This window comes from Meleagris gallopavo, chromosome 6, assembly GCF_905368555.1.
Source record: "Meleagris gallopavo chromosome 6, MGAL_WU_HG_1.1, whole genome shotgun sequence".
Taxonomy (NCBI): domain Eukaryota; kingdom Metazoa; phylum Chordata; class Aves; order Galliformes; family Phasianidae; genus Meleagris; species Meleagris gallopavo.
In genome coordinates, this window is record NC_139409.1 from 9,952,056 (window position 1) to 9,976,921 (window position 24,866).

Consider the following 24,866-nt stretch of genomic DNA (forward strand, 5'->3'; position numbering starts at 1 on the left):
ACACCAGCATGTCATTTGCCACACTGCAGCTTGTTAGAGCACTGGTCTGCACTGCTTACCCTGCAGTTAAGTAGTGTGTAAAGCACATGGTCAGGAGTGGTCTGAGCTCTCCACTGTAAAACTTCTGAGAGGAAGAGGAACTAAAAGAAAGAAGAGTTACAGTCATGGCACTAAATAATTTTTCAGCTTTAAAAAACACATTTATTTTTTGTGAATTTATCTTTCCTATTTATATTCTAAGTTTTATGTCAATAACTATGAAACACTAAACATGAATTGATTCTCTTATCACCATACATTTATAGCAAGGTGTTCTGACACAGCAATAGAGGCCTCTCTGGAACTTAGGTCACTGCTGTGATGGTGATAAATTCTACATATACTTTTAAAACAATAAAGAAATTCTTACTAATCTCTCAGAATTTAAGCACAATTTTTGTTCTTAATCTTACTCCTTTTTCTCACTATAAATACACATATAGATATATAGACAGATACAGTTCAGCATTAGTTAATTTTATTATTCACATAAGCTCCCAAAAGAGCTGAATTGAAACAGAATCAAAATAATAACTAAAAAAAAAAATAAATAAATAAAATCAAGACCATATATGCAAATTAGATTCCTTGGACTCCACTCTACCTAGTAATGATGACATAATATAGGATGATTACTGATAACAGACCCATTACCACATTCTACCTTGTGTTTTCTGTTGTCCCATGTATCCCAGTAGAACAACACATACATGTGAAAAGCAGTGATCTCCTCTCATGTCTATTTTATATTTACCTGTAAATTGTGTCTTAAAATGTGTTAGTTTGTTACTATTAACATGTAATAAACCAATTCTGAAATAATATGATGTATGTACTGTTATGTCTCCTGTTGCTAATTAACTAAATAGAAGATAAATTAGAAAAGTTCTACTTACCTTTCTGGCTTGATCATTATCTTCTATTTGCCCCAAATCTCTACCACTGGCCTGTGCAATTCTTTTTCCAGAGACCAAGTTCCCTACCATCACAGAGGCAGGGCCAATTTCTAGAATAAATCAGAGATATGTTAAATGCAATCAAAATTCTTTCTTGTGGATGGAAATTATTTGTATTTCTTTTGTACTACTAATTTTCCTCATTGCTATCCACAGCACAAAATCTTGAGCATATCTCTGTTGATACAAATTTTGGTTGATGTACCTGGAAGACAGGTCTGGATTCACCCTCTCTCTACTATATACATATTTAACTGCAGAGCTCATCTTAAACTAGCTTGGTTTTCCCTTCTGATAAACCTACTGTAAAAATAATGCAGAACCTCCCTTCTAAGGTAAAAAAAAAAAAAACTTATCCATATTCTTGGTTTTACTTGATTCACAATCCGTTTTTAACAACTTGTTGTTCTTCTAACTTTGCTATTTAGTGTCAACTATCTTCTTTCTCTTTAATAAACTTGGCTTATTTGGAGGCTGTTTTTCTGTTTCAGTCTCAGTTCATATACTTCAGACACAAGTGACCAGGACTATGTGAAGAACTTCAGCTGTGGTCCAAGTAGTGCCTTTTAGAGCAGCAGAAATTTCACCTTTACTAATGAAGAGCGTTTTACGGCATTTTTCCTTCTGAACGTATTCTTCATAGATTCTGCCTACTATACTTAACATGAACTGGAGCTGATTCTCACCTACATTAACAGTTATTTGATTTCACTCTTCACTGTACCATAGCACACACTATAAAGTCACAATTCATTTGCTCCCACTCATCTTACCTGGTTGTTTTTGCCTTGGTTTAGGCAGATTTGTTACGCATGTGTGGGGACACATCAGCACATTACAAGGATGCAGCGATCCTTCCAAGAAAAGCTGCTTGGTTTCTGATAGGTGTATTCCTCCCAGCGGCGTCTTGGGGAGTGTGTTGGCTGGTACCAGGGCTAAGCAGTAGACGCCCACTTGATGAATACTGTCAATAGCCTAAAACAGGCAGGAAGTCGATTCTAATGAAAGGCTAATTTTTCATCATTATAATAAACGTGTTATTCCAAATTGCTGCATTAAACAACCCTGATAATTAACTGAGAGTAGAAAGACACTTCAGCAGTGCCTGTGATAAGGAGGTTCTTTTCATTGGGAACAGGTGGATGGAAATGTAACGCTTATGTTGTTACACTCATTCCAGAAGATAAAAAAAAGCATACAAAAGCCTAGTGCCAAACACATGGAAATCTATTAAGAAATGCACTCCTCAGACAAATGACAGTAGTATCTTGAAGATTTATCACTAGGATGTCTGAGAACTCATGTGAAACAGGTCTGAGACTGCACACTCCTCAGAATTAACGTTCAAAGGTTTCCTATCAACTTAACATCCAGTCCATCCTGTGGAACAAAGAAAAATGGCAAATGCTGCGCATGTATCACATGCAGCTACTGATGTATGCAGCTTATGAATTTTTAATTTGCCAAGATAAAAACTGTTTTGCTCCCTGATTACTCTGTAGAAGATCCTCAGGCAGGAATGGGAACTTATTCAATATAAGGGAAAACTACACAAGCACTGACTTGAAACAAAATCTTTTGAATGTGAACCTGAAAAATACGGACTTTTGAATCTTTAACAATGTTCACTGTCTGAAAAGTGGAGTCAACTGCATCAATTTCAAAAAATCAGTCATGTTCAGTATCTATGTAATTCATCTAGCTAAATATGAATACGCATGCTCCTACATTTTAATTCCATTCACATTTTAACTGGTTATTTTCCTTACATTGGGTGCAAAAATTGCAGCCAGTGAGTTAGAAAAATAACTTCTGACATCCAAACAGACCGGGAATCAAATCACAGACAGCATCTCTAATGAAAACTTAAATGTTCAGAAATATAATTGACTTAACTTGCATCTTAATTTTTAACCATGAGAAGTGTGAATGCATACATTTGTTGCTTTAAAGACGCAATCTATATTCTGACAATCAAATAATGATTTATAGTTATTTACTTAAGCTTAGGCCAATAAATTATTGATTACTTCTACAGTCACTCTAAATTATGTTTTGCTTTTGTCTTCTCTTTGCTTTATTTTTATTGATTTGATTGTAAAGAATAATTACTTGTTTTACAATCATTGCAGTTTTAATAGTGGTAGATCTCATGACAGTACGGGATCACCTCACTGCTGGTCTACATACCCCCTACGTTAAAGATGAGCAATAGTTAGATATGCATGACCGCCAGGAAGCAATGTCTCATGTATCCAGCAGAAATCTGAAGCATCAAATCCCAACCATAATGTTATTTGTAGGTTTCTGAAGAGCAGTGATAAGTCACGGGTTCCTCACTTGACATCAGCTTGAAAGAAAACTATTATAGGGTAAGCAACTAATTAAAGCACATCACAGTGTGGCTCGTAGAGGTGTGTGGAGAGCAATGCCCAACTCTGGTGGGATGAGGGCTGTTATACATGAGTGACCTCCACATTGTTTGCTTTGACAGCTACCTCTGTGGCACACAACCTGAAAAATGTCATGGGTCACTCAAAGCTGTCACCTTTCCCATTCTGGAATTTGGCACATTGCTGAAGATGATGAACAACTTTTCACAGAGATGTGCACTGATGAACTAAACCTTGAAATTTTGAGAGAAGGGTACAAGTCAGCTTTTTAAAACTGCTGGTATTTATGTCTGCTGATAAGATAGCTTAGTTTTTGAAATTATTTAAGCCAGGCAATAAATAGAGGGCCTGAGATCTTTATCTTTTGGTTTCATTGAGAAAACTGATTAGAGATGCCAGAACTTGCACGGAGTCTGTATCTGCTATGTTGTTCAAGATAAGAAAACTTCATACTCCGAGAATATTCTCTCTCCCGGTGCTATGTGCCTTGTGTGATTCACCAGGTAGCCGGAATGGGATTCCTTGCAATAGGTGTCCTCTATGCAGATAACCTTATCATAGATGCCTATGTCTGAGCTAATGAATCCCTTCCCTTCATTGCAGTCATTTTTAGATTGTTTCTCAAATAGTTTACTTTACCATGGTGCACTAGAAACATAATTCTTTCCCATTTATTAAAAAGAAATCTGGAGATCTAGTTCAGTTATGTATACATACTTTTGATAAAGTCAACTCCATAACATTACTTTTCTTTGTTTATTAAGACTTTGTTAGCTTTTAACAGTAAGTATACATACAGTCATTCACCACCTTTTTGTAGCAGTGAATCACTATATTCTCATGACTACATGCTACTGCCTTTTTGCTATTACTTGCTTCAAGTCATCCCTGCTTTCTTACAGCATTTGAGTTATGTTTTACACACTGGACATATGTGGTCTGGGCAGGAATTGTCACCCAGAAGCAGCTTATTTTGCGCTAATTAGGTAGTTGGAAGTGTGACTGAAGCAATGTTCACAATCGCTCAAACACGAATGTCAGGTTACTCTGAAGGTCTAAGTGTTCAATTAAAAAAAAAAATTAGGAAAAGCAGCTTCCAAACATACATTAAGAGCATTACCTGGAGGACTCTACTCATCCATTGAAAACTGTCTTCCTCCGTGGAATCTGGCCTTTGCTCAGCAACAATAACTATCCTTTCATCGTGCAGCACACTCACTGAAAACACTGCTATCCTATGGGAGAGAAGGAAGGAAGAGTATTTATTGCTAGGATAGATGACAATAAGATCCTGTCTTCTAAACTAAATCTCTGTACCAATATTATGTTATTTATTACTCAGAGGATTGGTGCATTCATAAGCATTTTATTTAAGGGGGAAAAAGCAACTCAGTTTTAGAGAACTTCTGAAACAGGTATATAGAATCTTGTTCTGAACTCATTAGTAAGGCAACAATAACAGCAGAGCTCAAGAAGTAAACCTTTTAGGATAAAAAGAGAACTAAATTTGTGTCTCACCGAAGCTGCTTTTAAGCAGTTATTCAGCTGCCAGCACAAGCACCCTCTTCAACCATATCTTAGAAACAAGTAATTACAACTTCAGAATTAACAGTTGTTCTACTGGAAATTTTTAAAATGATAGTTTTGGATTTCAATATTTAAAGACTACCTCAGCTATGACTTAGGTTTTCCTCTGCTGTCTCCTGCCTCCAGCCATATAAACAGTAATTTAGAAAAAATGCAAAAAAAATTTCACAGCATCCCTATTTTATCAGCAACAGAAAGCCCTGTGCAGATTAGGCACTGCCTTTTGGGAGCATTTTGGGTCACTTACATCTAATCTGAGCGAAATAGGAATTTCTACTTAAAGTAAGAAAAAGGATCAAACCTGCCCCTGTAGACAAATTTCATTGGTTCCACTGCGAGTGCTGTTGCTACAATGTCATCAGCATTATGTCTTCTTCCACTGACAACCATCAAACCATCCATTTTGCCAATAACAAAGACAAGTCCACCTGGTCCTATAAAGCCTAGTAATCCAGTCCTTATAAAAGGATATTCAGTGATAGGGCCACCAGAACTGGTCATAGGAAACACCTGTAAGACACAGAAACACAGGTTTCCTATTCTATACACTAAAATGATAATGGTTAGTATTTCAGGCGTGGTTTTTCAGACAGCTCCTTTGGAATAAAGTAAATAAGCCTCTGATGATGCTCTTTATCTTCTCTAACCAAAAACAGAACACTGAGAAACTCCTGTGCTACAGTATATAATTCTCAGTATTCGAGGTTTGGCAAGATCTGTCTCACTCTGTTTACCAAACACATTTTTCCTAGCTATGCTTGTAACTAATTTCTGACCTAAATCAGTCAATCAGTCAAGGTAAATAGTACTGAATTAAAAAGAAAAAACTACAAGTTGCATTAAGCAAAATTAATCAGAGGTGCTATGCATAGAGTACCTCAGTAAGTAAACTGCAAACATGACAGTAGATGCTCTTTTCAGTATCTCATACTCCACTTCAATGTAGTAAAGATAAATAAAGAGGCTAGAAGTAAAGCTATTTTTAGGTACTGTATTTTAATGACTCTTGATGTCATTTATCTAAGGTCAATTGAATCCTCACAGGACCTCTGTTAATGTCAAAAAGTGAAAAAACAGTCCTCTACAGCAACTCTAAACTTTTGAACACCAAATGTATAGATGACTTTCATGGGATACTTTCTACCCAGGTCAATTTATCTTGTTTTTCTCATTCCAGCTAGCTCAGCATTATTCTTCTGGTGAGCTACTTGGATTGCATTCTGACACAAGCATACTTTCCTACCATCTTTTCTTAAAAAACTGAAATAGTCTAAATGTAAGTTATTTATGACAATGACAAGTGGAAGACCATGACTACAAAGAGTCCTTCAGGGCTCATCTGAAAATAAAGGTAAAATTCTGCTGCCAGATGTTCACAGGTGACTCCTCCTGAGCAGATTTAAAGCTTATACACCCTCAGCCATAACTGATCTCGGCAACACAAACCTCAGTCTGTTACCTGCAACACAAATTACACCATAAAAGAGAAGAGAGTCCCACTTGCTGAGAGTTCTTAAGAACTTGCATAACTTCAAAAATGAGTAGTCCTGCTGATTCAGTGATAATTTATTTGCTTACCATTTGGAATTACTCTAAATGTACTGTTCAACTGGAGATCTAGTTATGAATTATGAATGATTTTATAATTACAGTAAGTACTCCAGAATGAATGTAAGTACCTTTCTATCCTGAAATATGTCAAATGTGGGATTATCATTCACAATGGGTACTGCTAATTGCTCTTGTAGCACAGTAATCAGCAATCTACAAATTTCAGGTCACAATAGCATCGTAGGATTCTTGGCATCACTAGCAGAATGGAGGATTATATCTATCAGCATCCATTAATTATTTAATGTATTATGTTTACAATATTCAGTTCTGCATAAGGAAAGCTGAAACCATTTTGCAGGAGATATTAGCCATGTGTAGTCCATAAAACATGGTAATATTAGAAAGGACATTTGTTAACAGAAATATAAATACACTTTTCTTACATTTTCCTCAAATATTTAAAGAGAAAGTAATGAGAACATGAATGAATAAAAGTCTCAGCTGAATATTTTTCATTGTTTCTCTGATTTGTCCACCATTTCATACTGGCTTCAACAGAAGTTAATGAGAACAAGTGAGCAGGTACAACAGAGCTGTCAATGCAGCAGTCTGCGCCGCTGCTGAAATGTACTGGAAGACAGATCACACAAAGCACAAAAGTTTTCACCTTAGGCTGTTCAAATAAAAGCAGGTGGGGGGCACTAATTAGGAAAAGTTATCTTCACTACTCAGATATGTCTTGAAGGCTGTGTCTGTCAGGTTTCTTTATAAATGCAGGCTTTAAAAGTATGCTGGGCTGCAGAAATGATGGAGACTGCTTTTAAGGACATACAGTAGCTCTCCTACTGCTTGCAACAATACAATTCTGCATGCAGCTCCTGATATACATTATTACCTTTTGAACTTTGCCTTTCTTCCTGCTTTCCTTGTGACTGTTTCAACACTTGGTATCTTCTTCCAAAATTAAAGAAAAAGCTCCTCAGAGCCAGAACTAAACCCACAGAACAATCTGTTTTTGCAATTAATGAAATGGGATTCAGTGAGGATTATCTGGCTACAGTCCCAAACCACAAGCACTGATTATTGCTGATATTCTAATATTGTTACTGTCAATATTTTAAGTGAAATATTACCCTTAGAAAGTTAACATTTTACATAGCATTTTTGCCAGCTTACCTCAAAAGTGTTTTTGGTCATGCCCGAGAGTCCATAATATGATGTACCCGTTGCAATAGCACATACACACAGTTCTCCTATTTCATCTGTTTTACAGAGCTGAGGAATTCCATCTGGCTTTACTGAACACATTATAGCTAGGGAAAGAGCAAATGACTTTAAAATATATTATAAAACTAACTATAGTATAATATAAACACTGCAAGAAAGACACTGTGGTGGAGTTAAGTAAATTATATTTAGTCACTAAACAACAATCTCTCTCTCATACTCAAAATGTTGAACACTTTCAATAAAATGTTACTTGCATTAAATATAATATTTACAAAAAGAATGCAAAGACCTTTATGTAAGCTCAATCATTTAACTGAAAACAAAACCTAACCTCCCTTGCTACCTAAAACCTCAGCTGATTTGCAATATTGTTGTGAAGTATAAATATGTTCCCAGTTTTGCATATCAAAGAATAGACTTGGTGCAGTCAGAGCAAAATGAAATACTCCACAGGCATTCCTGACAATAATTACACTGCCAGGGAGGCAAGCAACCAGGAAATACACTTCTCACTAAGTAGCAAGTAACACCATATGAGAGATCAACATGTTATAGCATACTAGTACCACTGTTTTGCTAAGAATTTATCAGAGCTCAGACTGGTCTTACAGGGCTGAGGAGACAATCAGAGCAGAACAGGAGGGGTTAGAAAGCACTGGTCTGAGGAAGAAACATCATTTTACGTGTAAGCCACACAAATAAGAATCAGGTATGCTGTTACAGCTGGAGCAGGAGTCAAGCAAGTATGACTTCATAGTTGGGAAGATGAACAAGGGAGACAACAATGCATCAACACGTCTTTAAATATGAGCATGAAGAAACTTTAATGACCTTTCTCTCACTCAAGGACAATCAAGAGTGTGCATTTTTCTCAAAACTATTAGAATATTGTACAAGGTGCAAGACAGTACATCTATAATAATATCTGATATGATCGCTATTAGACAACAATCAATCTTCCTGTATTTTAAGTTGCTCAACTGAAATGTTTTAAGATGCATAATTTATGTTTTATTCACTTGATATATAATAGACATTCTGTTATAAAAAACTAGTGTCACCCTTTTCTAGTCTCCATAACTTACTGTTTAAAATTTAGCTGTTATGAAGAATCTTATCTTCATTTTTAGAAGCACTGGCTCTTCAGTATCAACCTATCAACGTAAACTGTTCAGTCATACCTTCTCTTGCTGATGACTGAGTGATAGCTCAATATTTTTGGAAAAATATTCTGCAAGCCCTCAGATAGCAATTTGGTTGACCCATAGCATAGGTTATAGAATTTTCTCAACTTGTTCTATTTTCTGTACATCACAGTTAAGGAATCAATGTTTTGATGTGGTGTGAGGCTGTTCAAAGCATGCCGTTAATACATGGAAAGAGATCCACAGAAGTAAATATAGAGAAGAAATCTTGGTTTTCCAAACCATAGTTTCATAAGTAAGGCTTTTAGACTAATTTTTTTTCAAATATGCTAATCCTAATAGTCTATATCCCATAGTCTAATCCTAAGGCTTTCTATGACTTACTACGTAAGTAATTAAATTAATGAATTGACTCATAGTAAGTTTCAAACAAAACTCTTTCAATCCTTACCTCCTGGCATCACTAAGCCAACGTCCTGGACAGTCAGAACAGACAGCTTTTCTTCAGAGTCCACCCGAATCACTCCGTATGTGAGACCATGCATGGACAGAACTCCTCTGCCTGGTGGCTGATTGCTGTCATCTGTTGGCCTGCAACCATGGTTTATAACATCATGCACCATCAGGCAGATGTAAGCATTTACTTAATGGATTAATACTGAAAACACTCCTCTATTTGAGAGTTTAAAATAGTAGGTTTTTTTCCCATTTTCAAGTAATCTAGCAACTCTCCCACTCAGTAGTTACCCCCACTGTATGGGGCTGCTGAATCACAGCCTGAACCTTTGATTGATCACCTGAGGCGAGCAATGAGTCAGCCACGGGAGCACAGGTGAAGGCAATTCACCTGTGCTGCAGGAAGGGGTGGAGCCTGGCTCCACCTCTCCTAGACCCATTTAAGAGCTGACTGCCAGCGGGGAAAGATCTTTCTCTGGAGTTCTGCTCCATCAGGAGTTCATCTTGCAAGCCCAGGACAGGGTGAGTGACTTTCTCTCATTTCCTCCAATATAAATTATATTAGCCAAGCTTCTGGATATATATATATATATATATATACACATACCATCTGTATATCCATTGATTAAGCACCCACATATGGGATTGCAGAGATGAAAGTAATGCCTAATATTCACATAAAAAACTAGTATTTGTTTTCAAATAGATTTACAGACTGCTTGATTAGCCAAGGAAAGGGCTTTTGACTTTTTAAAAAATATGGAAAGGCAGTGCAGACAGAGTAGAAGGCAGCTGCATTCTAAATACTTGGAAATAATTAGTAAATAATTTGACAAAGTCTCTGCATATTACTTTCTTACTTAGGTGCAACTTAGAATTAGGAAACAAAGCTCACGTGGCAGAATAAAAGCCTACCTCTAGCATGCTGGTAACAAAGCCAAGATTAGAATGCAAATCTTTTATCTTTAACTAACAGATGAGATTTCCCACTCAAAATACTTAAATACTTACAATTACTAAGCAGAAGAAATTAGGTTTTAATAGATTTACTGCCAAATATCTGTAGAAACTGCAAGGACTTCATCATCTTTATTTTAGTGCATGTAATTTAATTATTCCTATTTTAACTTACCCCCTAAACATGAAAATAAATTGCTGTTTCATCAGTCCTGGTCAAAATGCTGTGGATGCAACCACTCAGTAACACCTCAGTTTGCTCACATTCACTACTGATGTTCCATACAGACTCACAGCATTAACACAAGCTGTCAGCTTATTTCAATATGGAACCCCTTGCTGTATCAGTAAATACAATGATTACATATATAGAGTGTGGCTTGAGCAAGCAAATGTTGACATACGCTAAGTATTAAGCCAGAAGAATATGTCACGACTTTTCATGTCTGGAAAGGTTCTTATACTGTCCTGTATTTTGAAAAGCATAACTGGAGGCTACCATGATGCTGATTTGAGTATCGATAATGTATCCATATAGAGCAGCTAGACTCCAGCTATCTTCAAAATCTATAAACTTGTCAATAGTCCCTTCAAGATTCTGTATTTTTCCCAAGTAGTCCATCATAACAGAACGATTTCATCACAGACAATGTCCTTTCATGTGACATTTCTCCTCTAATGTGCTTGAAATACTAGATGGGCCTTAGCCTTAGCCCATGTTCACATAAGCACTATAAATTTCAATTAATACATTTTACAAGGCATATTTCTCAAGTGACATTGTCAACACAGAAGGATGTGGGCATGCTTGAAAATGCATTAGAGCGTAACAAATAGCGCTAGCAAACGAGCAGCTGTGATAAATAACATTCTCATCATGTCAAAAGAACTTTCAGCCACATTCATTGATCAACTTCTTCTCATCCTTGCTCTTCAAAAAGCCCATTTTACTGCTCAGGACATCTTAAATATATAAAAAGAGAGTGCTGGTCTCCTGCAGACACACAAGATGCTCACAACCTGCTGCAAGTAGGGAACACCTAGACTTTCCTCACACACATTTTTTTTTTTGTGTTACTTATCACATACAAAGGCTGCTAAAAATAAAAGAGAGGATGCAGCCCTGAAAGACATTGGCTGTTTCTTTGATTAATTAAAAAAAAATCAGTAAATTTTAAAATAAGTTATTTTTATTTAAGTAAAAGACAAGGTGTGCAAGGTAGAGAAGCTGGAAGCACGGGACCAGTTAGGTTCTAGCTGGGCCTATTCAATAGAGCTGCCTTTGGTGTAGCCTGGGCTGAGGTAACAGCTTTCCCAGGTGAACAAGGAGCACAGCACAATGGAAGCAGAAGAATTTGGTGCCAAGGACAGGTATTCCAGAGCTGTCATTTTAGAGTATGCAGGTAGTTCAAGGCGGATCCCTCAGCGAGTCAGTTAGCTCAGCTTGAGCCTCCTCTTGGAGGCAAGTAGTTCTGTGACACCAAGAGGGAGCAGGGAAGAACAAGGTGCAGGTGTGAGGTGGGGAGCTAAGCATCCAACAGCACAGCTGCAGCAGGCAGCCTGTCAGAAAGCATCCTGTGAGCCACAGTTCTGCCATGCAGTAGCCTCTATTTTGTCCTGTCTGTGAAATCCACAATAAGGGGTTTTCTTTACACACTCTATTTTTCATGTCAGATTTGGAATTCTATCACACTGCTTCCTTGGTAAACAACGGTATAATTCCACCTATTCCATATGCTAAGTACATTTAGCATAAGCCAGACAAACCTACCCCTTTAGTTTCCTCAGCCATGTAATAAGGACATTTATCTACTTCAAAGTTGCTTTGTTCATACTGAGTAGCTATAGAGCATTTTAAGAACAGTTATTACTACCATTTAGAGATACAAATTATTGCTACTTTTTGTCATTTGTTAGAATGGCAACAGACGTACTTTTGCACTCCCTTAAGCAAGCAGGTTCAGACTCATATGCAGTAAACCAAATGGGAATACCATAAAGAATTATTTGCATGACACATTCCTTTAAATATTAGGCTTTATGATTCATCTCTAAAGGTAAAGAACCTATTAGTGTATTACTGACTGTCTTTCTCTAAACTGCAAGAATATTTCAACAGAGAATTGGTTTTGTTACAGGAAGATCAGTAGAATTACACCATAGATTTTAAAAGAGTCAGAGCATTAACAGGGAGCTCTCAGGTTCTGTGCTCTGTGGGGAGTCATTTTAAAGTATACTTCAGCTGTAACTCTTTGGAACTTGTATGATAATGACTTTACTGTTGCTGGAGATGACTTGAATAAAATGAAAAATACTAAAGCTCACAAGTTCAGCTAGCATTACCCTGCCATTATCCAGGCTTCAAAAAAAAAAGTGGATATGTATTCAATAACATTCTCTGTAATAAAAATGTCTCCGTAATTACTTACTGAGGCACTGAAGATAAAAATGCCTTTTTTTGAATTATCAGCTATTTTATGTGCTAATTTATTTATTTTTTAATGTAAGCTCTCAATGCTAGTTAATTTGAAAATGAATCTCTAGTGCTTCACATGGATATAAGCATAGAGTTTAAGTCTAGAAAGGGCAAACCACCCACTGCACACTGAGTCGCAGTGAGTTCTCCCACTGCATAACCTGTGATCTGGGGGCAGATTTTCCATTTCCAATACAGAAAATGAAAACTCTGACTCATTAATCAATGTTCAGAATAAACAATGTATGCTGCACATGAAAGCAACAGTTACTTCCAAGGGTGAAGGAAGTGATGAGCTGTGCACCTGCAGCAGAGAAACCCAACACATGGGAAACACAACTCACTCCTTACTACTTGCTGAGAGTGGGGGAAAGCCTATTGGAGCTGAGCAATGGGCTCTGTGAGGTAGTGCAGAAAGAAAACTGACCTGGGCTGGATAAGTCACTGACAGACAGCTTTCAGGCATTTTAGGTTAATAATGTGGCTGAAAGGCAACCACATCCTTGACGTTGTGTCTTTCTTCCTGTGATGTTTTGTTGGAAAGCTAACTGAAAATCTAGTTACATTTCACTTAGTATAATTTAAGCTTTGTGGCAGGAAGTATTTTACTTAGTTCTATTACAGTGCTTTACAGTTTTATATTTCATGTTTTAACATGTGAAAAAAAAAATCATAAATGGCGATAGAAATATGAACTTAAAAACAAGGTGCCTACTGTTCAAGGCATTGCTTTTTGAAAATTCTGCCAGAACAGATGAGTTAGGGTATTTACTGTGTCTTACAACACCTCACGACTGGTGGCTGCTTTATATGGATATTCCTGTACATAATGCTTAATAGTTTTATTAGAATTTCTCCATTTTATTTTTAGGTACAAACCCCACAGACTCAAAGGGCATTTCTAGATGATTACTAAGAGTTTATGGCTGGTTATAAAGTGCTAGTTAGACAAAAACAATCTGCAGAAAGCCATAATTCTCTTTAAACAGACTGGTTTAAAGTACAATTTTCCTTAATAGCAATTCCATTTAAGATCCCATGTTTTAACTAATTTTATGTTTACGATGGCATTTTCCCATTTCTTTTTACAGAATTAGCTTTTGAATTTCATTCTATTTAAAATTAGACATAATTACAGGAACGGAAATGTTATAAAGTGTTCTTTACATAGTAACTTAAAATTACTAAGTTTAAACTAGTTCGACTTACTAAACTACAAATGTCAGTTTAGACAAGAACAAAATGAAAACTAAAAATGTCATTGAGAAGTTAAGTAAGGAGATTCAATCTTGGATGCATTTTTCCTTTCTTTTCACATTAGCACACATCATGTACAGTGAGTTTGTTGCACTGTATAACACAGTACCTTCGGATAGCCACAGTGAGAGCTTCTGGTGAACTAGCACAGGGACAAATGACCTCCTGTCTCAGACCTTTGCTTTGGAAGACATTGAGAAATGCATCACAGGAAGAAATAGACCCTGAGGGAAGGAAAAAAAAAATCAGAGGAGAAAACACAGTCTGATTTCAAAAGTGACGCTATTGAAACTGCAAACTTATTATTCAATATATTAGGCTTTTCTGAATGAAAAAATTAAAAAGAACTCACTAGGAAAGGAGCCTTACCTGATACAACTATATGTATGTGTATACATTGAATAAATACTAATTTTTGACCATAAAATACTTTCACTATGCTAACACAGAAAAGCCATTAATGCCAGATTTGTAACATGAATGTCATTACAGTTTTTCTTTTTAAGATGAGGCAAATGAAAGATTTAATTCAGAAACCCAAAGCAAGCCCCTGAAAAAAGGAAAACACCTATGCCTTGACATCTTAAACAGTGAAGAGAAATAGTTTCTACAAGTACTTTTCAAGGAGTGATCTTGATGTGGTTGTCAAAACTAGCGTAAGTATTCCCCCAAAATTCTCAGTTCATTCTGTATCTGTGAGCCATCATTCAGAAGAAATGTTTTGATCCTCTCTAAAACTTAAGGTTATTTACTTCAATTTTTGTACATGGCTGTCATGTTAAACAAAACTGGATTTGCTGCAACTTACGTTATGTGGAATATCAAGTTTGCCTCAGGATTAGCTAAAGAAAAATATATTTTAAAAAAATTCAAAATCAATTACTGTTTTGATAAATATCAAATAGTTTGCAGTAGACAAACCTTATACTTGGTTATATATTTTAGCTATGGTGATTGAAGATAGAAACTTTAGACACAAGTTGGAAAACATTTTCTATGCTCTGTTAGACTGCAGAAGCATCACTTACATGGGTTGGCACCATCAGCCACTATGAGCATTCGCAGTGAGGAAAGGTTGATGTCTCTCTGATCTCGATGTGCCACCAATGCCCAGTGCATGTCTCTGGATTTTACACAGGCAACTTTTGCTGCAACAGGAATGGGAAGATTTCTAATGAACCATGTGAAAGCTGTACAGTAGTAAAAACAATTTGTTCCTTTGATTTGGCATTCAAATATACTTTTGTACATTCTTGTTCCTTACCTTTGTATTGACACACTTTTTGTATCCATGACAGTGGATTCACTTTCATTAAGGAATATGGAATACTTATAACATGCATCATGTTCATGACACTCTGAAATCAAATAAGATAAATGGGTTTTATATAACAATAATGACAATTATTTATATTGTTTATGGTCAGAGGCATCTATGATATTTCTTCTGTGCTTGTTTCTATATTCAGTGCTGGCATTTATCTTTTCCTGTTTGGGTATTTACACTAAGGTGAAATGGAATCGCCACGTTTGAATGTTTTAATTAATGATTACAGATTAAGACTAATCAGATCATAACTTTGAAGCAAAACTGAAAAAGAATTTAAATAGGTTTTCTTCCTAAGCAATTGACTTAAAATACAAAAGTGACAGTAAGCACTAAAAAATATGTAGATCTATTGGATGAACAACGGTTGCCTGATGGCTGTGTAGGTTACTACCATCCCTGAGCCTGCTATTGTTTGGTATATATGACTTCTCCCAGTATATCCTTCTAAAGAAATCCATCTCCACAAAGACTTGCTAGTGGGACAAAAATTATTTGAAAGAGAGTAGACCAAGAAAGCGGACTCATGGATTAAGCAGGAACTATTTTAATATATCAAAAAAGATGACTTTTTTCTTTTTTTTTTTTTTAAATTCTGCTCTAGGTAGGTCATTTCCAGTGTTTTCAACAAGGTTATGAGAAGTTGAAGAATGCATAGAAAAAAGAAGCCAATGACAGCAAACAGATCTCCTAGGCTGAAGCAGTCAATTGCTTTAGTAATTTCTCATGGGTTGCTTTCAAACAACTTGCAAATGAAGTGCTGCACTGCTTTTCTTAGCATTTAGAAATGTCTTTGGAGGGCAACGTATCTCTCCTTATTGCAGATTGAGTTAAATAAACTATTTCCTTTGGAAAATCTAGGTTTAAGAAAGTTTTTCTGACACAGGTCAAGTGTCCCACTGGGCTGGCTATCTGAACACTACGAACAAGAAGTTCATAGCAAGGTATACAGCAAAGGAAGGCACTGAAAAGGCTTTTTACATATTTGCTTTCAACAACGATATAAATTGTTTTTTTTATTGGGAGATGTGTATGGACACTAAGCCTAATAGGATGTTCCAGCTTTACAAGTGTTATTACTGCCCTTTGATATTAGGAGCAATATAACACTGAAAAGTATATCAGCTCCCTGGGAATCATAGCATGTATGAACTGTTCATCATGGCACTCCCAAACAGCGACCCTTCAAAACTTGTAGCTCTTCTTAATGTGATCAGCAAACAGCAATCTGTCATACATAAAAAATATGACAATTGGCTCCTACATAAATTGAGGAAGAGATTCAAGCAGCAAGAAGAAAATGTATGCAGCTTAAAGTATGAGAAATGCTTTAATGTTGCAGAAACACCTGTTTGTGGGAGTTTGGATAGACAAGTCAGTGGCAATACAGCTATCCCATATTCTTACAGAGGTAAGTACTAATACTCTTTACTTGTTTCTGCTTTTAAGTCTGATCTCAAAAACATTCACAAACGAGATCAGAATGAGATGGTAAGAAAGGGGCCAGAGTACTCGATATGATCGTAAAAACACTCTGGCATCTTTACTGTGCTCATTACGGGTAAGTGCACCAGCAGAGGATTGTGGGTTTAAATCATATATTTTTTGCTTTCAAAGCAGAAAAAATTGTATTAGAGGAAACTGTAGGACATCCCAGTTTGTGATAGCAGTAGGCATATGAGGTTAGTTTATTTTCAAATATTCACAAGAAATAAAAAAACATACTTACTGTAAGAATCCCATGCCATAAACCAACATCCTTCTTGAAATCTAATACATTCACAATTGTTTCAGCTGTCCAAAGAAAACAAAGAGAGTTGATATTTTAGAAAATGGCATCGACTCAAATCAAACACACTCAAAGGAAGGAAATAGTGTGCTTCAGTGTAACATGACTGATGACCTCAAAGCTTAACGTTCACAGTAAGCCTCCACTGTGGGATTTGTCTTGGCTAGGATTATTTGTCTTTTCTTTGTACCTCTCATAAAGATATTTTAAAAGCACATTTTCTGAAATCAACAAAGAAAAAAAAGCATCTTTTAAAAAATCTGCAAGCTTTTAACACAGATCTGTGTATTAGAAAAGAATACAAATGGCAAATCACAAATGGCAAATTACAACTCATACTTTCATAAAACCAGGTAAGCGTACTCCATACCTTCTGTGTATCCACATGCCTGGGTCAGGGCTTGGCAGTGTGTCAGCAGCGCAATCCTTGTCACAGTCACCCCGAGCACACTTCCATCTTTACATGTTTTGTACTAAAAAAAAATCAAGAAGAGAAAGTCAGTGTATAATATGTGCCCCATTTCCATTATTTAATAGTTGAAAGTGTTTCTTATGGAGATGAATACTGGACACATTTAATGATCCTATTTTAAGAAGGCAGCAGTACTGAGAAGGTTGGGATGATTTTTTCAGACAGGATCTCTCTTCCTGACTGAAGCTTCCCAGGCTCAATATTAGAAATCCATCTGTTGTTGGAATACAGGCATTGTGGAAAAACGATTCTAAAAATTCTGACCATGTTAATGGCTAAAAGACTGGCTAAATTTGGCAGAGAGGAACCTAGTTCAGTCTGCTCAGTGTTAACATGTTAGATTTTATAGGCCAGCTAATAAATCTGAACTCCCTTCTGTGACATATATGGCATGGAATAAGAGCTGATCACAGAACCACTGTTGGATTCTATAATAATCTCTCTCTCTCTCTATATATATTTTCTGAAAGACACAAGCTGTTTGACTGCAAGAGTATGAGAATCAAGAGAAAGCAGCATAGGAAAGAGGTAGGAGATCACTGCTGATGATCATGGTAATTTTTGCAACTTTATGTAAGAGTTTGAAAACGATCACTCCCAATTAAAACAAACATTTCTCTTTCTCCATGATGAAGATAATCAACAAGATTGAAAATGGAGTTATTTCTGCTCCTTGAACTCAGTGTTCTGACTGTGCAAAGACAGGAGATATCTTTGCTTGGACTTACCCCTTTGAATAGTCATTTAAATTCAGCACTAACACCACTGAATTCAAAACATTTGAGTTTACACAGAAGTAGAAGAAAAGAATGGAAAAATAATAAGAGAAAAATTAAGCCTAACAGCATTGCTAATTTTCCCTTCTTGATTTTGGTCTTATGGGGAGAGTGTGACTCACAAAGCAGTATGTCACAGACAAGCTTTTGAACAAGAAGTTCCTTCTTTTTCAAAGGGTCTGAAGGCTGGGATATGAGAACTGAAGCTTCCTTGTGAGGCTTGCTGTCTGTACATCTCAATGCTGGGCAAGTACACATTGTGAACAAGACCTAGGTTGGTCAAGGCAAATTTAATGTAATATTGTGACAGTTGCGTAGATGACATAAAACATCAATGTTAGAAACTCCTGAAATACAATTTAACATTTCATTAACTTTTCTGAAATCAATCTACAGAATAATTTATTAGAAAATATTACTTACTAACAGACTAAAACAGGATGTTCTTCGCTTCTGTGACTAGCAAATGAATAATTATGTTTATCTAATCCAGAAGTGCCATATGCAATGATTCAAAGGAAGACTTCATTAACTCACCTCGATGTAAGCTGTGTCATTGTTTGCATCCTTGATATGTGGGAACCAGTCACGAGGAGGCTTAGAGAGATGTTTAGACTCTGTGACAAACCACAGCAGCTTTGGCCAGCCTGAGACATAGTCACAAAGAAAAGTCAGCTATTATTGAGCTTCTGTAGGACAAGACACAACAAAATTCTTCCCTGCTGAAGTTTTTTCCTAGATATCCACATCAGCATTATCTAAACAGTTCTGCTTTTAAACCTCAGTGTAGCATGAGAAAAAAGATTTTTCAAAACGGCTTTCTTAACACAGCTACCAAGTGCTGAGGAGCGCTCAGACAATCCCTGAACAAATAGCCAAGCAGTTTAAGCTGTTACTGACCCAAATAGTTTATTACCGTGCTCTTACCAGAGGTTATAGTCCCAACCTCTTAGCTATAGGACTGAATTGTCTGAACGCTTCTCATCTACTATAGCACAAAATCTGTTGGCTGACTGTATCTTGGGACTGATGATGGTTTTGGTAGCCCAGCTGAGCTGGCCATGAAGCAGATTACACCCACTGGCAGCTAGAAGCAGGGAGCAGCAATGTGTTACAGTGGCCCAATAACATACAGCTGGGCAACAGCATCCTAACAGCCATGGCTGCTCCTGTGGCATGTGATGTATTATGGGTCTTGGCTGCACGTAAGCTGAATTTAGCATTTAATTTCACCCAGTCCAAGTAAACAAATACAATGACTATTGCAGTAAATTTTAAGTGTGACATTCACTGTAAAGAAGAGATAGCTTACCTTTAAACTGTGGTATCTCCCCTGTGGGGCTTTTGGGCAGTCCTTTATGGCATGCGTCACTTGTCAAGGCCACAGTAACTCCACAGCTTCCAAGCAAAAAGCCTATCTGTTGACTTCCTGCGTCCTGATAGAAGTAAAAATGAAAACAACACACAAAATTGATCAGAAGTGACTGCAGGCTGGAAACATTTTTGTCCTTTGGCAAATTATCTTGAGAGGAAAACAGTCTCTTTCCTCAAAGCAATTTAAATGATTAGAAAAACCAATCTGTAAATTGACAAAGGCATTCCACAACCTAGATATTTTCTCATCTCTAACAACATAAATCATACAATATGTTGAAGGCATCAGATGGTGTCTGCTCTCTGAACTGCTCAGAAATGAGAAGTGCCTGAGAGGAGTGGCTGATACACCTGAGGACTGTGCTGTTACCCAGGGGGACCTGGGCAGGCTGGAGACAAGGGAGGAAGAAACCTCATGAGGTTAACAAGAAATGCAAAGTCTGGCTTCTGGGGAGGAACAAGGCACCAAGACGTGCTGGAGGCCATCCAGCTGGAAAGATTTGTAGAAAAGGATCTGGGGACCCTGGTGGACACCAATTGGACGTGAGTCAGTGATGTGCTCTTGTGAAAAGAAGACTAATGGCATACTCGGCTGCATTAGGCAAAGATGCCAGTATGTCAAGCAAGGTGATCCCTCCCATCTACTCAGCACTGATGAGGCCCCATCTAGTGTACTGTGTCAGGTCCTGAGCCCTCCAGTACAGGAAACATATAGAGAAACTTTAGAGAGTCCAACGAAGGGCCACAAAAGGGACTGGAGCATTTCTCCTGTGTAGAAAGCCTGAGAGAACTGGGACTGTATAGCCTGGAGAAAGCAAGATTCAGGGGAAATGTCATCAATACACACAAACTGAAACATGAGAGGTTCCATCTGAATATAAAGGAATGCCTTTTTACTGTGAGACTACTCAAGCACTGGAATAGGTTGCCCTAATGTCCCTGCTTAAGCAGTGGGTTGGACAAGATGACATCCAGTGAGGTCCCTTCTAGCCTCAACCGTTCTGCAATTCTGTGATTCCATGAGGGTTCTAGGAAATAATACAGGTTATAGATACTTCCTCCTGGAGAATGCTTTTAGCTTTAGAGATAATATGGCAGATGCACAGTGGTGACAGTATCACTGTTTGTTGATCTAATCTGATTTGCCAATAAACGTTTCATTGAGTAGTTGTACACATGTTTCAGGAGCACTTCAGATAGTCAAGTGCCCATTAGAGAAAGCACATTATGTTTTACTGTCATCAAGAGGATATGGGCATGGAGGCTAAAAAGTCATGTAACGATTTTCAAGTCTAGGCCATAGTCATTCCTTAAGAGCTGCTGTGCTTCCAGAGCAATATGTCAGCTTTACACACAGTGTCCTGTCATGATTCTTTCATGAACTTTACATCTATCCATTAGGCTCTTCAGCAGAGCAAAGCCATAGAAGTAGATGTACGCACAAGAATTAACCCTTTCTTCACAGAATAATTCTAGAGAAAATAGCCTACAGATCCTTACAAGTTCAAATTAAAAGATCTTTCAAATCAACAACAAAGCACACCCAACTATTGGAGCAACCAAAAATACAGAACAGTTGCCTTAATATATTGATTTATTCAAAGCAAGGCTGCATAATAAAGTCCCAAAGTATATCTGACTAATTTTTAATGCAGATTTTTGTAGTCAAATAGATGAAGCCAAAATAAAGTATCAAGGAGATCAGAGGAAAAATAAAATCATATTTGCTTTCTGAAGCACTTCAAAATATGCATATAGAACCAGAATCATCTAGGTTGGAGAAGACTCAATATCCTACTTGTAGTGAGATTTGAGCTGAAAATAGAGTTATTTGTGTGAAGCAGTCAGAGATTCCATGTGGGCAAAGAAAAAGACTTCTGACTTCAGGAGCATCAATACCTGCCCCTTTCTGAGACCAGCCATCGGTGTCCCTTCTCAGGAATGTAAAACAAACATCTACAGTGCCAAAAAGTGCCTTGTAAGTAAAAAAAAGAAATCAAGTCATCTACTGCTGGAAAAAAAAAAACAACAACAAACTCCTACCCCCATAAATAAAAGCACACTCCTGCCATAAATGGAATATATTTTCAGGACATATAGTTTTCTTGGCAGCATTATTTGCTATTTTGGTAATTAATGCTAATCTGCTACTTCGGTGAACTCTCACTTGCCACAAACACCTTAATTTGCCAAATTTTTCAGGGGTGGAAAAAGCCTCAGAGATGCAACAGTGCCCAGGTGAAACCACTGAACCAGCACAGTCCAACCTGCACAGGAAGGGAAAGAGTTGCCTCCACAACTCCCAGCTTCAAAACAGCAAGTAGTGCAGGTGGAAGGCAGAAGATACAGCTGAAGTATTACAGCATGAGCTCTGAGACCAAAAGCTGGCTTCAGAGCTACCATTTCACATTTCCAGACGGCAGAGCACTTGCTGAGGTACAAAAAACGAGGTCTGCACAGCTTCAGACAGTGTCTGCACACACGTAGGGAGATCAAGCCTTCAGATGAAGCAAGATGGAAATCCTCTCTGCTGTAGGCAGCCATTCAAAGTTCTCTAATGACTTTTATTAAAGGTTCCCTGAAGGCTTTCACCACTACCTGGAGGCAAATTGTCTTCTTGCTGCTGCAGAGAACGATAATTCATTGTCAGGATAAAAAAATGCCATGTGTGGCTGCATTTCAGTACGCAGTTAATGACATTTCTGTAACACTTTGTGAGAGGATTTGTGTGAAGGAAAACAATTATGTTCCTTTCTTTGCAAGTGAGAGCGCACGTCCTTATCTAATGTAGAAGGAAGGAAGAGACAGCCAGCACAAATGCTGGGCTGATAAAGGTTACTCCTGTCCACTTCATGTTCCAGACTGGTTTCAAAATGAGAATTAGGTGGCAACGCATGCAAACTGAACTAATCTTGTGTTTTGTTACAATGCTTATTTGAACTCCATTTGCCTTCGTGCTGACAAGCATTTGCTGGCAAAGAACAAACAGGGCATCCTTCTGGTGCACCAGCACTTTAGAAACAAAAGTAAAAATGAATTGAGAAAACCCTCCATTTAAAACATACAACTATCAAAGACGTTAATAAAAAATTAAACACAAAGCAGATGCAATTTTCACAGCTGGCTTTAAGAGGAAGAAAACGGCTGTCTCATCAGAAAGAGTGCTTTTCTATCTGGCTATGATTTGCGTGTGAAATCTACAACTACGAGTGGTTTTAATGTCAGAAAGTCTTAATAAAACAGGACAACAGTTATTTCTGGCAGGGGGACATAGTGGCCTGGGTTGAAAAGAACCTCAAAGATCATATAGTTTCAACCCCCCTGCCACGGGCAGGGTCACCAACTACCAGACCAGGCTGCACAGAGCCACATCCAGCCTGGTCTTGAATGCCTCCAGGGATGGGGCATCCACAAGCTCCTTGGGCAACCTCTACCATTGCATCACCACCCTCTGAGTGAAAAACTTCCTCCTAAAATGTTAGATGTTGGTTCTCTCTAGGAAACTACAATTTCCTACACTTGGAAGCATAAAAAGAAAATGTAGACTCTAAGGGACCACAGATTTATGGTGACCACCTGAGCAAGAGCCTGTGACAAGGACACGGCTGCTGCAGAGCATAGGGAGCAGGGTGTGGGCACAGTGCTGATGCAGTTCCAGCAGAGTGCACCAGGGTTTGGCTGGGGCTGGGGCTGGAAGGCTGTGCCACCAAAAGGAAAAATATAACAATTTATGCGTGTTTTACATCCAGTGGAGGAAGGTGCGTTGTCAAAAGACACTGCATAGCAAATTATATACATACATAGCAGTATATCAGACACAGTGCAATAATAACTAAAGCAGAGAGGAAACACATTTTATCTTAAATCCTAAAGATGTCTGAATACTAGAAAAGACATTGAGGCATATGTCCATTGGAATAAAACTCTGCCATCAAATGACAGAGTGGGGCTCTTTAAAAAGATATCATTCTCTAGCTGCCATTACAGCTTTAATAACTGAAGTTTTCAGGATTACTATAAAGAGATCTGGAAATACCATTTTTACTCTTTAAAAAACATCCACTTGTTGTGTTTTTTTTTTGTTTTTTTTTTTTTAAGAATTGCCCTGGAGTGGGTATCACCGAATTTGCTATGAAAACAAGCAAGTGTAGTTTAAAATCATGTTGTCAGCCAGAATGTGGAGAAGCACACTTAGCATCAATCCTAACAGGGTATGAAACAGTGACTGAGAAGTAGATTTTTATATGCTTTCATGTCATAACCTGCTACAAATCTTCACCACCTATGACAAGAAGGCCATAAGGATCTATCTAGGATCACCATTCTTATATTCAGTGTGTGACTGAGCATGATTACAAATGTGCTTGGAGAGCAAAAACATTACTTTAAGATTAAAACAGGTTAACTCCCCTGGCTGTATCAGAGTAGTAGAATAAATTTCATGGTGCTCATGAAATGGAATAAAATATATATAAAGAAAAAGAAATAAAAAACATATTTTTAAATAAACATACACACACAAAAAACAACAACAACAACAACAAAACCCTAACATTATGCTTATTCTATTGCTACAGTGACTGTAAAGTGCCTGAATACTTCCAGAATAGAGATGGTCTTCATGTAAAAAAAAAAAGCCTGGGATTGCAATTTTAGATCTGATTTCCTAATTGCAAAGAGCCCAAACCATGCTGACACAAATTCCAATCCCTGGACCCTTGCTAAAAATCAGGAAGTGTTTGAGAATAAACAAAACTGAAGACTTGGTGGCTGGGAATCCAGGCAATCCATCCCAGCTGCCATGTCAGACACATCTCCTAAAGTTCTCTGGGGAAGCAGAGAACTATTTCTAGTGATGTGATACAGAAGGAAAGAGCAAGAGATGGACCCTCAGCTAGTAATGAACCTGAAAATAAACTGTCAAAAGCTAAAAGAAATTACACTCATGATACAAAGATAGGGAATACACATAAAATATATGGGCTGCAGGCTTTACTTTCATATGTGGATAGATGCCTGCAAAGTAATATACAAGCCAAAATGCTAACTGGCTGCAAATATTTCTGTTCAATTTTGAG

The 24,866-nt window shown here is 37.4% G+C and overlaps 1 protein-coding gene across 5 annotated transcripts in view; it reads right to left on the bottom strand.

Moving 5' to 3' along the window:
* Nucleotides 1-24,866, bottom strand: part of DIP2C (DIP2 acetate--CoA ligase C (putative)) — a 290,423-nt gene that overhangs the window by 57,152 nt on the left and 208,405 nt on the right. For all 5 annotated transcript variants that reach the window (XM_085227048.1, XM_085227047.1, XM_085227045.1 and 2 more), the window contains 14 exons: nt 19,727-19,850; nt 18,952-19,061; nt 17,537-17,639; nt 17,107-17,171; nt 15,315-15,408; nt 15,079-15,198; nt 14,160-14,274; nt 9,356-9,495; nt 7,706-7,842; nt 5,277-5,485; nt 4,509-4,623; nt 1,769-1,970; nt 936-1,045; nt 60-140 (listed from right to left, as the gene is read on the bottom strand). In XM_085227048.1, the coding sequence (XP_085083174.1) occupies nt 60-140; nt 936-1,045; nt 1,769-1,970; nt 4,509-4,623; nt 5,277-5,485; nt 7,706-7,842; nt 9,356-9,495; nt 14,160-14,274; nt 15,079-15,198; nt 15,315-15,408; nt 17,107-17,171; nt 17,537-17,639; nt 18,952-19,061; nt 19,727-19,850 (1,725 nt within the window). The remainder of the gene's footprint in view (nt 1-59; nt 141-935; nt 1,046-1,768; nt 1,971-4,508; nt 4,624-5,276; nt 5,486-7,705; nt 7,843-9,355; nt 9,496-14,159; nt 14,275-15,078; nt 15,199-15,314; nt 15,409-17,106; nt 17,172-17,536; nt 17,640-18,951; nt 19,062-19,726; nt 19,851-24,866) is intronic.